Here is a 16,997-nt window from a genome sequence, read left to right as displayed (position 1 = left end):
GAGGTCACAGGTCCCCAAACTGCGGACCTGTGACTTCAGGGGGAGTGCAACCCCGTCCAGCACAGGTTGCCACCCAATACCCCGGTCAGACGGGCGACTGACCTGGAGGACCTCTGTCTTATTAGGATTGATCCTCAGCTTGTTTTAGATTTACAGAGCAGTCTTGTTGTTGCTGTTGTTGTTGAATCTCTTCATTTCCAACTTATGGTAACCCTAAGGTCATGGGGTTTCTTGGCAAGGGTTGTGAAGAGGGGGTTGTCTTGCTTTACTCTGAGGCAGTGTGTGACTTGCCCAAGATCACTCAGTCAGTTGCCACGACTGAACAAGGATTTGAAGCATGGCTTCCAAACACACATATCACTGCCCCATACTGGTTCTTGTTAATGGGACTCACTCCCAGATAAATATTAATTAGGACTGCTGCTTACCTTCACTATACACCTTAAAAGTGGGGGGCAAAATGTATGTGGGCCTGTTAATTAAGCAGATGCTTGCTGATTTGGATTTAAGACAGAAGAAGGAAGCATTATTAGGGGGTCTATAGAGGATGAAACAAAACTTTTCTCCCAGTCTTGTGAGTAACATATTCCACTCTCCATGCAGACACTTTATCTCCATATGCTCCATTATCTGCACATGTGTCTTCACAATACAGCTCCCATACTAGAAACGTCGAAAAAGAAAACACGTTGAAGCAATGGAGATGGGTAGAGAAGGTGGGGCGGGGGGACTTCATCTCCACCACCCATATGCTCCTATTAGCTTTAAAAGTATACCACAACAACAGCCTATAGCCAAACAGTTGAGCACACATGTGTTTAATAACACACAGGTATCTAACTTGGCCCCATTTCTTCCATGTCAGAAATACAGAAACAACCAAGGCGTCCAAGTTCCATGCCTACCAACCTAATCACTACTTATTAAAACACCCTCTCATATCAGCATTATACAATTAGCATATCTTATTATTTAACAAATGCAAATATATTTCTGAATCTTCTGCCTTAAACAAGGGCAACTTGAAAATGTAATTAAAACTTACCACTGTCTCTCCCATTTAACTATCGGTGTAATAACTAGAGATAATTGTGCTTTAATATAAATCTCATTAGAGCTGCTTTTCAAGATACAGCTGACACATGGGAACTATGTTAAGAAAACTGTAAGGTAGTGGCTGAAGGCTGCACACTTGTCACATGAATACCCTTCTACTGCATTTGTGCTGCTGCCAGGAATGTTCAGTGATAACGTTTTTTAAAACATGCAGTAGGAACTTCATTGTGGAGAACAAGCCTTCAATTGGTATTTCCTTTGACAAAAAATGCTCACCAAAATATTCCATACCACCTTGGCACTACCACCTAAAGTATCACCTACTACTGAATCACAGAGCTGGAAGCAACCTCAAGGGCCAGTTCAACCCTTGCCGATGCAGAAATCCACAGCTAAAAAAAGACTGGAAGATGACATCCAACCTCTGTCTAAAAGCCCCCAGCAAAGAAGTGTTTGAGGGCTCATCCTGACTAAACAAAAACCTTGGAATCTGATGGGAGTTGTATCTGAATTTTCTGAAAGATCTGTATGATAAACCTCCAGTTCTGATCAATTTCTTGCAAATTTCCAAGGTGCACCACGATCTTTGAAATCCAGAACAGGAGCTAGACATTCCGATACAGACAGGGGTTAATTCATGTTTCTGGGTTCATCATCTCTGTTTCTGCTTTCTTTCACAGTGGTTAACTGAGAGATCTAGAATCTAGAAAAACTGTAATGTCAGGATTCCACATGGCGCAGTTTTGGCAGATAAACTGGAATAAATAGAGCAAAAACTGTGTGGTGCAAAAGCACCATATATCTGTTACTTCAGCAGTACCTTGTTCATTACTCCAGAGGTCCTGGTTTCTCCAGAGAAAGACCTCATGATGAAGCTTCCACTGAATGCCAAACACTTTTGCAACTGGATCTCCATGTTTAACTCTTTTCTCTTCTCTTATGAAAGTGGGGCCAGGGGGAACACTAGGCAATCAAAGGTTAACCACATAAGAGGAGTGGGAAACTTCTAGTGTTCCAGATACACCTTAGCAACAAAGGTCATTGCTGTTGATCATTGGTCTTGATTAAAAGAAATGTTTTTGGGTTTTAAACAAGACCAATGATCAACAGCAATGATTTTTGTAGTCCAGGTGCATCTGGAACACAAAAGGTTTCCCACTCCTCTTGTGTGGTTAACCTTTGATTGCCTAGTATTATCCCCTCACACACACACACACACACACACTTTCATAAGCACAATAGAACTATCTAAAAGAATCCTCTGCCTTGTGTGACTGTGGAGCAGAACAAACAACTCTGCACCTGTATGCTTGTCCACAATGCCCTGCCTCATGTACAGAGGAAGAACTATTTAAAGCTACAGTTGTACAATACAGTTGTTTTTATTTTTACCGGTTTTGGTATAAAAAAAATAGCTGCTTGTGCGCCTTCTATTTTAATCATTTTTATACTTATGTATGCTATGCTTTCAACATGAAATAAAGAAATAAATTGGACTTGTTGGCTGGACTTGATCTGAACTGCAGTCTACAAGTAGGGCCAAACGTTCCCACCTCAGCATTACAGCATCATGATGTGATTTCATGAGAACCAAACAAGAAAACTTTAGCTGACATTCTCTGCTTTTGCTATCCTTTCAAATTCTTGATTTGATCTTTCTTGCTATTTTTACAAGGTGCCCAATGTCACCTCCCTATCAATATCAATAAAATTTATTTTATATCTCAAGAATCTTCTTGCATATACAAGAAGTCATGATTCAAGTTTTTAGGCTGTTCCTTTCATGAATCTCCTTCTAGACCTAGAGGTTTCCAACTAACGACTTTAAATGTTCAAAAATGCTAATTATTTATTTATGCCTGTCCTTTCTTTTTCTTAGTTTGCATACAACAGGTTAAAGCATTGTTAAACATGAACAGAATCCAAATGTTAAAAAGTAATTAAGCCATCACTTAAAACAAATTAAAACAACAGTGATAGATAAAAATCCAGCATGTTATATAAGATCTGTTTCCCTTGAAAAATCAATTCTAAAAGATTTGCCAGAATAAAAAAGGTATTTATCTATTTACAGAAAGATAATAAGAAGAGTGCAAATCTACACTCTCTACAGGGGAGCCACTGCAAAGGTCCTCTTCTGTGTTCCCCGTGAGGGACAGAGAGCAGGTGATCGCAAAACATGGGCAGGTTTGTATAGGAGAGTTATTGTTGTCAAGTGTCTCCAAGTCATTTCCAACTTATGGCAGAATCTACAATTCTACAAATGCCCTGAATCTGAAGTATATAGTGCCCTACATGCCATTTTTTAATTCAACCCAGAAATGGATGGGCAGTCAATGAGGTTCCCTACAACCAGCTCCACTTAGCAAAGAAATAATATTGCTTAGAGGTTGTAGTTTTTAACAATGTCATTTTCTAACATGTATATGGGGAACAACAGAGGTTCCTCCTCAGACCAAAGAAAGAACGGAAAAAGAAGAAAGTAAGCTGATATTTAGAGACACAAGAATAAATTATTAAGCGACTTTTTGGATTTTCTGAACATATACTGTACACATCTTTAAGTACTTTTGAAACTGGTGATACAGCAACTTCCATGCCAAGCGGCAAACATTTCACTGGGCCCAAGAACTGCAATAAAGGTTGATAGTCAATTAAAGTTGTTGAACTAATGTGCCACTTGTATCATACAAATTCATACTGAAATTCATTTCTAAACCAATGAAGTGGTCCCCTGCCTTCTTTCTACAACACACAGAAGGGGATCATAAAAAAAAAATCCTGCTGACTATCTCTCAGAACAGTCCCAAGGTAAAGATGTTGCAGAATCCGGTAAACTAAAGGACACCAGAAACAACAGAATCATACTAATTACTCACAGTTGAGTCCAAAACAGAATACTCACATAAGTGGTAAACATGTCATAATTAAGAGAGGAATACAAATCTTTCTCATGAATTATTCTCACTGCACTGCTATTACTGCACAGCTCCACCCTATGAAGGTTAAGGGATAGTTTCCTACAACCCACAAAAATAATCATATATAATTTTAACCACTTAGCATATTTTTAAAAAAATGAGAGCTAACATCTCTAGGCATACAGAAAGGGACAGGACATTGACAAGTGATAATTGTTTCAGGGTGACCTAATCAGCATATAAAAACAGCTTAAAAATGTTAAACCTAACCCTACCTGTACTCAAAAACAGGAAGTAACTCCATGTTCAGACTGTCATTTCAACACTAGGCCAAAGTGGATATACTCCTGGCTGACCCTTAATAATAATAATAATAATAATAATAATAATAATAATAAACAACTTTATTTAATACCCCGGCCCCATCTCCCCAATGGGGACTCGGGGCGGCTTACATGAGTATATGAGTACAAAAAAAATGACAAAGCAAAATCATACACAATAAAATAACAATGAGCGAGCCACATGTGCAAGATAAAAAACTAAAATACTAAAAATACTAAAATCAGGATGAGACAGGGATGGAGCAGATTGAGGGAGAAACTCATAAAGGAACGGGGTCTTAAAAATAGACTATACATGTGGGGAAATACACTGTGGGGACAAAAAACGGTTGAGGGGGAACAACTGTGTATGACAGTATGGCTACTCTCCAAAAGCGCATTGGAAAAACTTACTTTTTTTTCATTCCCACTGTCAAACAGAATACAAATTCTGGTTCAGGTTAATAAGAAGCTTTACTAGCTTCTTCATAAAATCTGATATTTTGTATCTATATTCTAAAAATTCATTAACTTCCTAACTTCGTTATCCAAACAGATCTCTCTTACTTCTTTTATTCAAAAGGAGCCTTGTAAATATGTGCTAAATCCAATGCTAGGCTCAAAGCATAACCTATTCAAGGACCTTCAGGTATTTAGTTATAATAAGGTCATAAGCTAAGACTTCCTGTTTTCTTATCAGATAAGTAAACAGGTTTTTCTAGCACATTAATGTTCACAATTGCTTTTTTCATTGTAAAAATGTCATCCCTAAACTTGTGAAGATATATGTATTGACTATATGTATATTGCATATTGGCTGATTTAAATGTATATATTTATTGACTGATTTAAAATGTGGGGCCACATATCTACATACAAAATCTATCAAAGATAAACCAATTATGTTGAAACACAGTAATTTTAAATATTTAATTACTAGAGTGGCAAATGTTACCTCCTCTTTTCACCTTACATGTCAAAATTTTGTTAAAGCAATCAAAGACATGCTTATTTTCAAGAAGGATTACTGTTTTATCATTAGGAAAAACCATAAGAAATATTATGAACCTAACAACAACAATCCACAAGATGATAGTTAGATTCTCCCATACCCACTCCTTCTGACATTTCACTGAAAAGCATTTGGTGAGCAGAGAATCTTTAAAATCTTATTCACCATCTGCTGCTATATTTCAATAGCCATGTATGCTTTACTTGACAACTGAAGTGTGTTCAAAAACAGTAAGACAGGATGCCGACTTTAGCCCTTATGAAAAAGCGGTGGGCATCTCCATGAGGACTGGAGGTCAGTTTTCCAACCCTGACTTCTTCACAAGCTACATCCTCCAAGCATGCCTCCATTTCCTCTACGAAAGTGTCATTTACTCTCATCATTTTGATATTTGTGTGAGTTGAGGGGGAGGTTTGGGAGTGCTATTTCCATACTTTAGGGGGACAAAACTTTTGGGACAATGGGATCCACAGACCACTCTGCCCACCCCCAGTCACTGTGGTCAAATGTCAGAGGATTACAAGGAAAAAGAAACAATGGTTTCATGAGTTTTAATGGATTTCGTCCATTTGTCACAATATGGTGCAATTGCTCTACTGCAAGCACTCATTTCAAGTCTACCAGACATCCTCAACATTCTTCAGTGAAGGAAAAAAAGGGATTATCCAAGAGAAATGGCCACAAGAGAGTTCAGATAAGCCTTCCTATTTATCTGAGAAGCTAATTTGTTTTGCTCAAAGTTAACAACGTAAGATAGAAGCGCCTATTAGGCTCAACACATCATGGTGATGTCTCTATTTTTGGGGATGTCACAGAGCTACCACTTCATCCTACTGCCAAATTGAAATCTCATTCATAGACCTAAACAGACACCTTGTCTTCTACCTCACTTCTTATCTAATGCCTTACTATTCGAGGTCCATCTCAAATAGATCCACACATAATACACAAATAGCAGCAAGCAGATTGTGATTTTATACACAAACAAGCAGAAGCACAGAAGTTTCAAGTTTGGTATTTTTGCATCTGGGATCTGAGTTCCAGTCTTGGATATGATCTTATAATATAATTTTATCTGAGTAATCTTGCTTCCTGAAACAAATGAGAGAATATTGTTCAAGAAATGTAAAGGAGGAGGAGGAGAATGAGGAGGAGGAGGAGGAGGAGGAGGAGAAGAAGAAGAAGGAGGAGAAGAAGAAGAAGAAGAAGAACAACAACAACAACAACAACAACAACTTTGGTGATGAAGTTGTGATTTTACTCTGATGACCTGGCTTTTGTAATTGTATGATCTGTATTTTAATGTATTTTTGTATTAATGTATTATGATGCTATTATGTTTATTCTATGTGTGTATGAATTTTCTGCTGTTAGCCGGCCTGAGTCCCTCTTCAGAGGTCGAGAAGACCAGGTTATAAAAGCTCTAAATAAATAAATAAATAAATAAATAAATAAATTTATTTTTCTACCCCGCCTCTATCTCCCCGGAGGGACTCGGGGCAGCTTATATGGCGCCAAGCCCAAGGCAGAATATAATTAAAAGCAAAGCAATAACAATTAAGACAGCATAAAACAGCGTAATAATAATAGCTAGCAACAATAGTAACAGCAGACTAATTTTAGAGTGGGGGGAAAGAACACTATGTGAGCTGGTTAAGAGATAAGGTGGTTTAGTGAGGTAAATAGTAATGTATAATAGCATAGGAAATATAAAGAAAACAGAGCAAATTAACAGGATCAGAATCAATTCAGTTAATGTAATATAGGAAATCAGATTAAATAACAATTCAGGTCATGATACAGGTCGTTTGTCATAGGTAAGGTAAAGGTAAGGTAAAGGTTTCCCCCTGACATTAAGTCCAGTTGTGTCTGACTCTTGTGGTGGTGCTCATCTCCATTTCTAAGCTGAAGAGCTTGTGTTGTCCAAAAGTGCCTCCAAGGTCATGTGGCTGACATAACTGCATGGAGTGCCGTTACCTTTCTGCCAAAGAAGTACCTATTGATCTACTCACATTTGCATGTTTTCGAACTGCTAGGTTGGCAGAAGCTGGGGCTAACAATGGGAGCTAACGTTCCTCCCCAGATTTGAACATGCGACCTTTTTAAAAAAAGGTTTGCATTTTTAAAAAAATCAAAGCTAAAATCAAATACATTACTTGCACCATTATAATGTATGTGAAGAATTGCTTTCTGGGAATTTTAAAAAAAGACCACACAGTGCTAACAGATAACCTAAATGCTAGCAAACCTCTCAGCTAATCACAGCCAAACTCCAATAGGCCCTGGGAGGGCAATAATTTATCATATTCCATCATACTGAGAAGCATTTTAGAATAATTTTAAACAGAGTTGTGAAGGTTACAGTGACAGGGAAGCTTTCTACATGAGGGGCTGTGAGCTATCACCTGTTTTTGTTTTTGTCTTTAAAGATAATCTGAATATTGACTTATAATATTGGCTCATAATATTGTCAAGCACTGATATTCAAAAGCTATACTGGAAAAGGAAAAAATGAGCATTCTGATTACATTACCATATTCCTAGGCTAGTTCAGCTCAGAATATGAAGGAAATGAATTCCTTGAACATTCTGCAATTCTATTCAGGATGATTCAGAAGTAATTCCCACTACATTCAACAGGGCTTTAGTCCAAGCAAGTGCAAAAAAGCACAGTTCTATACAGTGTCTTTAGTGCAGCATCCCATCAACTCTCTTCTAGAATAGAATTGGAAGACATCCCAGGGCCACACAGTCCAACTTCTGCCGTGAAAAAATATACAATCAAAGCACTTCTGACAGATGGCCACCCAGCCTCTGTTTTAAATCCTCCAGAGAAAGAGACCCAAAAGCGGAATGTTTGACTATCCAACAGCTCTTTTCTAAGGTTTATCAATTGCTCCATGTGTTAGTCTCTGGACCAGCAGAAAACAAGCATGCTCCTTCCTCAATATGACAACTATTCTAAGTACAGGTTCTCAGGACTGTGTTAACAAATGCCACTTAAAGAGCTGTCACCCTCCCATCTCTAATTCCTATTTATTTATTTACTTGTACCCCGCCCTTCTCACCCCCGAGGGGGGACTCAGGGTGGCAAACACCATTCGGTGCCATCATAATGATAAGAACAATCAACAAATTCACCAAAACAAAACATTAAATAAACAGTTGTTAAAACATGCCAATTAAAATCCGGGTCCAGGTCAATTCATTGTCACTTCGAAATTGCTTATGTCTTCTTCATACAAGCCGCTGTTCAATGGTCAAAAGCAAGGTCCTACAGCCAAGTCTTGAGTTTCCGTCTAAAGGACAGGAGGGAAGTGGCCAGTCTGATGTCTTTGGGGAGGGAATTCCACAGATGGGGAGCCACTGTTGAGAAGGCCCTGTCTCTCGTCTCCATCAATCGCGTTTGAGATGGAGGTGGGATCGAGAGCAGGGCCTCTCCAGATGATCTTAAACTTCATGATGATTTGTAGTAGGAGATACGTTTGGACATGTAGTCTGGGCCAGAACAGTTTAGAGCTTTAAAGGTTAAAACGAGCACTTTAAATTGTGCTCAGAAGCAGATTGGCAACTAGTGGAGCTGGCATAACAGAGGAATTGTATGCTCCCTGTACACCACTCCAGCGAGCAACCTGGCTGCTGACCGTTGGACTAATTGAAGCTTCTGAGCAGTCTTCAAAGGCAGCCTCACATAGAGCGCATTGCGGTAGTCTAATCAGGATGTAACAAGAGCGTGAACCACCGTGGCCAAGTCAGACTTCCCAAGGTACGGACGCAGCTGACGCACAAGTTTTAATTGTGCAAAAGCTCTCCTGGCCACCGCCGAGACCTGTGGTTCCAGGTTCAGCAATGAATCCAGGATCACTCCCAAGCTGCGAACCTGTGTCTTCAGGGGGAGTGTTACCCCGTCAAGTACAGGCTGTACCCCTATGCCCTGTTTGGCCTTTTGACTGACCAGGAGGACCTCTGTCTTGTCTGGATTCAGTTTCAATTTGTTTGCCCTCATCCAGGCCAACACAGCAGCCAAGCACCGGTCCAGGACTTGCATAGCCTCCTTAGCATCAGGTGGAAAGGAGTGATAGAGCTGAACGTCATCCATGTACAGATGACACATGACCCCAAAATGATCTCTCCCAGTGGCTTCATGTAAATGTTAAACAACATGGGGGACAGTACTGATCCCTGCGGGACTCCACAAATCAATGGTTGTGAGGATGAGCAGGTGTCCCCCAGCAACACCTTCTGGGAACGACCCTCAAGGAGGGACCAGAGTCACTATTCCTATACATCTGCCACTGTGAAAGAGGAGTTGGTCAACCATGTAGGTGGGTGCTGCTTCAGTGGGCTTTTAACTGAAGCCAGGCACTTACAGATATGGAGAATTTTAGACTGATTTTAACTTTTAATGTTTAATAATACAGAAGGCTTTTTGGAGACTGTTGAACCTCTATTACTTGTTTGCTTACAGTTTTTAATTATTTGTATACATGTTTTTAAATATGACGTGAGCCACCTTGGGTCCTTCCTGGAGAAAAGCGGCATAGAAATCTCCCTAATAAATAAATAAATAGGAGGAGATTTCTAACTCATCCCAAATAATTACCCTGGCACCAATATTTCTCAACTTGCCTCAGCTTATTGGCTCAAACTGTCAAACTGAACTACCATGGTAGCTTTCCCCCCATAACAAAAAACATGTTAGGTTCAGTAACACTAAGAATGCACCAAAATCATACTCGTGCCATCATACTCGTGCCATCATAAACCCACACAAATTCTACAATATGCAGAAAATCTGACAGATACTATCTGATTAGTCTACAAATCATTTCACAAAACAAATCTGTCAATGTGAATTGCCTGCAGTGATAAAGTTCTTTCTTTTATCAAAAGTATGGAATCGCTTGCCAACACCAGACACTGGTAATCTGCATACACGTTCACGAATATAGAGACATACTTATAAAGGCTCAAATCCTGATTGATACATGGTTTGAATAGTCTAGGATCTTCTAGTTCAGGGGTCCTCGGGGGTCCTTTTTAAACAGAGGGCCAGGTCATAGTCCCTCAAACTGTTGGAGGGCCAGATTATAATTTGAAAAACAAAAACAAAACATGAATGAATTCCTATGCACACTGCACTTATTTTATTTGTAGTGCAAAAACACTTAAAAACAATACAATAATTAAAATGAAGAACATTTTAACAAATATAAACTTATTAGTATTTCAATGGGAAGTGTGAGTCTGCTTTTGGCTGATGAGTTAGGGTTGTTGTTGTTGTTGTTGCATGCTTTCAAGTAATTTCAGACAGGTTGACCCTGAGCGAGGGCCGAGTAAATGACCTTGGAGGGCCGTATCCAGCCCCCGGGCCTTAGTTTGAGGACCCCTGTTCTAGTTTATCTTGAGGCATCACATAAGATACACTACAACACCTTCAGAATTAAAAAAAACCCCAAGTCTTTAAAAAAAGAAGCAATTCCAGCCAAGATCTGGTTATTATGACAAATTCTATTTTCAGCATCATTAATAGCAAACTGAAGAGCAAGCAATTGAGATTGCAGATTCCAATGTTGCATTTCCACCTGCAGATGCCTGGAATGTTCGGGGTTGGTTTTTTAAAAACTAGCATGGAAGCACGTGAAGAAATTCAAACATGAGTTTACATCTGAGTTTTAACACAGAATTGTACAAAATAACACTGAGTAAGAAAACTTAATTATAGATGGTTGCACCCAGCTTTAAAGAAACATGCAAATATATTGATACACACAGAATGATGTCAATATTTAGTGACAGGTCTTTAGGCCCAGTGAGGCTTATTATTCCTGGTTATATATAGCACAAGAATGGATACAGTTGTTAACTTCTTGCCACAATTTACTAAAGAACACTTTAAACCAAAACCTGGGAGAGGGAGATAAAGAGACAGAGAAAGTCCATGTGTGAGCCCCCAGTCCCTTACCTTCTTTATTAAGCCTCATCACGTCCCTGCCTTTTCCAACCTCTTTTCCAATATCTTCTTGCTCTATACCTGCAGAAGAGAAGCAAAGTCAGAGGGAGGACTATAAACACATGAGGGTGTATGCGACTATAATGATAAACTGTACAGGAGGGAGTTAAGGAGTGTTTTGGTACATTCTGCCCTCTGCAGCTGTGGATTCAATAATCCTAAATGGTTTTTTTTTAATCCCAAAAGCAAACTTTGATTTTGCTATTTTATATCAGGGACACCATTTTACTATGCCACTGTATATAGTGGGACTTGATCAACTACGGATTTCAGTATCTGCAAAGGTCTTGAAACCAAACCCCAGTAGATACTGTAACAGCAGCAGAGGGCGGGGAGAAATACATAAGAAGATTAAAATACAACTGAGCCAAAAGTCACAATGGGTTTCAATATTTAATAACTCCTTTATTTTGAATTTACCATATCATAGCATTATATATAGTATATATAGAAAATAAATTGATATTACGTGTAAAAAAAATCAAATCATGTGGCTGGCATCCAATACTTTAGCATCACTATACAATACACAGTGTTCCAAAAAGAGGGGACTGATATGAAACGGCCGTATCTCTACAACCACAAACTGCCCGTGAATGAAGGTATTACCCCTTGAAAGGGCGGGGTATAGAATTTGATTACTGCTAGATGTCTCTCGTGGTGCACAAACAGCCCTTAGCTTCAATCATTTGCAAGATGGCAACCCCGCAACAGAAGGCCTAATGAGATATTCGCCATTTGTAGAGTTATTTTTTGATATTTGTGTTTGGCTCAAAATGGTTAGTAAAACTTGACAACTCATTAACCGTTTCTAAATTTTGATGTAATTGTACTGTGTTTTGGAAATTAACTTACTTTCCGTGTAAAGAAATTCTCATCAATGGTGCCCAATACCATAGCACTGTATACAGTATATACAGGACCCTTTGACTTTTCGCCCACCAATGATGATGATGATGGTTATACTTATTGATATCCCTCCTTTCCCGTCTCAAAGGACAGGTCACATCCAGGCAATTTGGCCAACCACATCCCCTTGTACGAACCTGCCTGGGCCCTTCCACACAGCCATATAACCCAGAAAATCAAGGCAGAAAATCCCACAATATCTGCTTTGAACTGAGGGCACTTCCAGACAGGCCCTATATCCCAGGATCTGATCTGAGATTTTCTGTTTATCTCAGATTATCTGGCAGTGTGGACTCATATAATCCTGTTTAAAGCAGAAAACCTGGGATCAGATCCTGGGATATAGGGCTATCTGGAAGGACCCTAAATTATTTGAGTCTACACTGACATATACTCCAGTTCAAAGCAGAAAATGTGGGATTTTATTCAGCTGTGTGGAAGGGGACAGAGACTCCAAGCAGCTCCATGGCTGCCACCTGCCATTGAAGAGCATCTTCCAGGCCCCTTCTACAGTGCCATATTATCAAAGCAGATAACCTACATTATCTGCTTTGAACTTGATTATGTGAGTCCACAGTGCCATATAATCTAGTTCAAATCAGATAATCTGGATTTTATATTGCAGTGTAGAAGGGGTCCCATCTCCCCATCCCACACCCAAGCCTCCTGCCATAGAATCATAACCGTGGTCTAGTTGATCAATGAGGGGAATCTTCTCTCCTTGCCTCCCATTTCAAGGCACATTTTCCTCTTCTTCAGGGGGTCCATCTTATTAAAGAGGGGTGTCTCTTTTTCCAGACACCTCTCAGGGCCCTTCCACACAGCCAGATAACCCAGAATATCATGGCAGAAAATCCCACAATATCTGCTTTGAACTAAGTTATCTGAGTCTACACTGCCATAGGGGGTGGGTTGAGGGGTAATTGTAGTGTGGGTGGCAGATTGTCTACATATGTGTATATGTTTGTAACTTATATGGTGGGTGTATTACATTTTTAAAATAATAATAATAATAATAATAATAATGGCAGAATATCCCAAAATATCTGAGTTATCTGAGTGCACACTGCCATAGGGGGTAGGTTGAAGGGTTATTTAGGTAGTTGAGGGCCAGAGTGAAGAAAGGGGAGGCCAGGGGACAGTTCCATCTTGTCTCCTGCATATGCCATCAGTTGGGGCCTCTCCCCGCAGCAACACCTGCCGCTCTGGGCCAGAGTGAAGAGAAGTGGGACTAGGGGACAGTTCCACCTTGTCCCCTGCGCTATTCTAATAATATAATATAGTATGATATAATATATTGTATATACGTATATTTATAATATTATGGTGTAATGCAATATAATACTAATAATATGATATTATAATTATATATTTATATTACATGTAGTATTACTAATAATATTGCAATATAATGGTATATTATAATATAGTAACATTTAATACTGATATTGTACTATGCTAATAATATATTGTGTATGTGTGTGTGTGTGTGTGTGTGTATGTGTATATATATATATATATATATATATATATATATATAGTAAGCTGCTCTGAGTCCCCTTTGGAGTGAGAAGGGCGGCATATAAATGTCACAAATAATAATAATAATAATAATAATAATAATGTGGGTGACAGATTGTCTACATATGTGTATGCGTATATGTTTGTAACTTATATGGTGGGTATATTACATTTTTAAAATAATAATAATAATAATAATAATAAGGCAGAATATCCCAGAATACCTGCTTTGGACTGGGTTTATTTTTTAAATTTTAAACTATTACATTGGCCCGGCCATAGGTTTTTTAAATCCTTGCGTGTTATTGTTTATATGTGAGTTATATTAATTGTATTGTTTTTGCTTATTGTATTTTGTTTTATTGATGTGTTGTCGGGCTTGGGGAGATGGTGGCGGGGTATAAAGTTTTATTATTATTATTATCCGAGTTCACATTGCCATATATTCCAGTAAGCTTCTCTGAGTCCCCTTCGGAGTGAGAAGGGCGGCATATATTATTAAAGTTTTATTATTTATTATTATTATTATTATTATTATTATTATTATTATCTGAGTCCACACTGCCATATATTCCAATTCAAAGAAGAAAATGTGGAACTATCTGCCTTGATATTCTGGGGCCCCTTTCAGAGAGCTGAATAAAACCCTACATTTTCTGCTTTGGATTGGAATATATGACAGTGCGGACTCAGATAACCCAGTTCAAATCTGATATTGTGGGATTTTCTGCCTTGATATTCTGGGTGATATGGGTTATCTGAGTCTACACTGCCATATATTCCAGTTCAAAGAAGAAAATGTGGAACTATCTGCCTTGATATTCTGGGGGTCCTTTCAGAGAGCTGAATAAAACCCAACATTTTCTGCTTTGAACTGGAATATATGACAGTGCGGACTCAGATAAGCCATTCAAAACTGATACTGTGGGATTTTCTGCCTTGATATTCTGGGTGATATGGCTGTGTGATATGGGTTATCTGAGTCTACACTGCCACATATTCCAGTTCAAAGCAGAAAACGTGGGATTGTATTCAACTGAGTGGAAGGGGCCTTAATCCCAAGGCATCTTCTTCCTCTTCTCCCAGTCCTTCCCTTCTGACAACCAGTCTCCCCACACTTCAAAACTGTGGCAAGCAGCACCAGCCCGCAAAACACCCCCCTCTCTCTCCCAATTTCCCAACGGAAGTGAAGGTTCAAAGCCCAAGGCAAAAGAGGCAGGGCAATGCCACCCAGCAGAGCCCCCTCCCTCACTCCCTCCTTCCTTGACGAGGGAGGGAGCTGCGCGCGCACACCCTCCTCCTCCCCCCTCCCTTCGGTCGCCCTTACTGTACGGGGGGGCGGCCTCGCGGACCCAGGCGGCCCAAGGCTGGCCCAGGAACGCCTCGGGGCTCGGCACGGGCCGCTCCAGGGCCGCCATGCCGCCGCCGCCGCCGCTCCTCCTCTTCTTCTTCCCCCTTCCTCCGTCTCCTCCTCCTCCTCCGCCACCAACGAGCCAGGAGCCAGCCAGCAGCCAGGCACGGGATTCGAGGACGCCGCACGTCATCCTCGGGACGTTCCGCCGCCGCCCACACGGGGGTAGTGTCAGCCCCTTGCTCCCCTATCACCGTCGGGCTCCCCGGCTTCCTCCTCAGGACTGCGCAGGCGCGGGAGGCGCGGGAGACGCCGCGCGCCCTCACGAAGGGGAGGGGGAGGAGAGTCAAAATCGAGGTGGAATCGAGCTGGAAAGAGAGGGGGCGTGCTCGGGCGCGCGCTCCCTGGTTCCTCGCCTCACCTGGCGCGTGCCTGGGCACGCGCCAGGTGAGGCGAGAAACCAGGGAGCGCGCGCCCGAACACGCCCCTCCTCCTCTTCCGCAGGTGGCTCGCGCACTCTATTTCTCTCTCTTTACTTAGAGACAAAGATTAGGACTGGCGGCCGCGTGGAGTCAGTCAGTCAGTCAGTCAGAGGATGGGGCGGGTTAGCCGTTAGGCATGCGAGCCAGTGCTCTTCCAAGTGCGCGTGCGCCTCTTCACCCTTTTGGCCTTATGCACGTCTCGCTCTGTCTTGTCTGTCTCAGTCTCCACCACTAAAACACAGACATGTGCTTTTTCAGCTTAAGAACAGACAAGCATCCCGAGCTCTGAGGATTACCTGGGAAGGAATCCCATTGGAGCATTGCAGCGCACTCAAATACCTGGGAGTCACTCTGGACCCTGCCCTGACCTACAAGAAGCACTGCCTGAATCTCAAGCAAAAAGTGGGCACTAGAAATAATATCATACGAAAGCTGACTGGCACAACCTGGGGATCACAACCAGACTTTTAACTTAGGCGATCCCTCGTTTGACGAGTAAGATGGTCTTCCATTATGGGTTTCCTTGTGGGGTCGTAGGTGGCAGTGGAGCCCTATTCTTGACCCGCATCTTCTCCCGCAGTGAGGGCACTGGTTTCCAGGTGGAAGGCGCTCCCAATCGGGGTTGGCTTGATGCGCCTTCCTCCTGGCACGTTTCTCTCACCCTCCACTCGTGCCTCCTCGAATTCTGCAGCACTGCTGGTCACAGCTGACCTCCAGCTGGAGCACTCAAGGGCCAGGGCTTCCCAGTTCTCAGTGTCTATGCCAGAGATTTTAAGGTTGGCTTTGAGCCCATCTTTAAATCTCTTTTCCTGCCCACCAACATTCCGTTTTCCGTTCTTAAGTTCAGAGTAGAGCAACTGCTTTGGGAGACGGTGGTCAGGCATCCGGACAACGTGGCCGGCCCAGCGGAGTTGATGGCGGAGGACCATCGCTTCAATGCTGGTGGTCTTTGCTTCTTCCAGCACGCTGACGTTTGTCCGCTTGTCTTCCCAAGAGATTTGCACGATTTTCCGGAGGCAGTGCTGATGGAATCGTTCCAGGAGTTGCATGTGACGTCTGTAGACAGTCCACGTTTCGCAGGCATATAGCAGGGTTGGGAGGAAAATAGCTTTATAGACAAGCACCTTGGTATCCCTACAGATGTCCCGGTCCTCAAACACTCTCTGCTTCATTCGGGAAAATGCTGCACTCGCAGAGCTCAGGCGGTGTTGTATTTCGGTGTCGATGTTGACTTTGGTGGAGAGGTGGCTGCCAAGGTAGCGGAAATGGTCAACATTTTCTAATGTTACACCATTAAGCTGTATCACTGGCATTGGGGAGGGGATGGCTGGTGACTGCTAGAACAGCACTTTGGTTTTCTCGATGTTCAGTGACAGGCCAAGCTTCGTGTATGCTTCTGCAAAGGTGTT

General features: G+C 41.3%; 1 protein-coding gene across 4 annotated transcripts in view; it reads right to left on the bottom strand.

Moving 5' to 3' along the window:
• Window positions 1–15,433, bottom strand: part of ATXN7L1 (ataxin 7 like 1) — an 87,349-nt gene extending 71,916 nt beyond the window's left edge. The window contains exons 1-2 of one of the 4 annotated variants that reach the window (XM_060778364.2): window positions 15,083–15,433; window positions 11,278–11,346 (exon numbers count right to left, since the gene is read on the bottom strand). In XM_060778364.2, coding sequence (XP_060634347.2) covers window positions 11,278–11,346; window positions 15,083–15,299 — 286 coding nt within the window. In that variant the 5' untranslated portion in view covers window positions 15,300–15,433. The remainder of the gene's footprint in view (window positions 1–11,277; window positions 11,347–15,082) is intronic. The other 3 variants (XM_060778367.2, XM_060778363.2, XM_060778366.2) reach the window with 3 other exon arrangements.
• Window positions 15,434–16,997: the final 1,564 nt, after the last annotated feature.

The sequence above is a fragment of the Anolis sagrei genome, chromosome 5, assembly GCF_037176765.1.
Source record: "Anolis sagrei isolate rAnoSag1 chromosome 5, rAnoSag1.mat, whole genome shotgun sequence".
Lineage (NCBI taxonomy): Eukaryota > Metazoa > Chordata > Lepidosauria > Squamata > Dactyloidae > Anolis > Anolis sagrei.
This window is presented reverse-complemented; position numbering and strand designations above follow the sequence as displayed.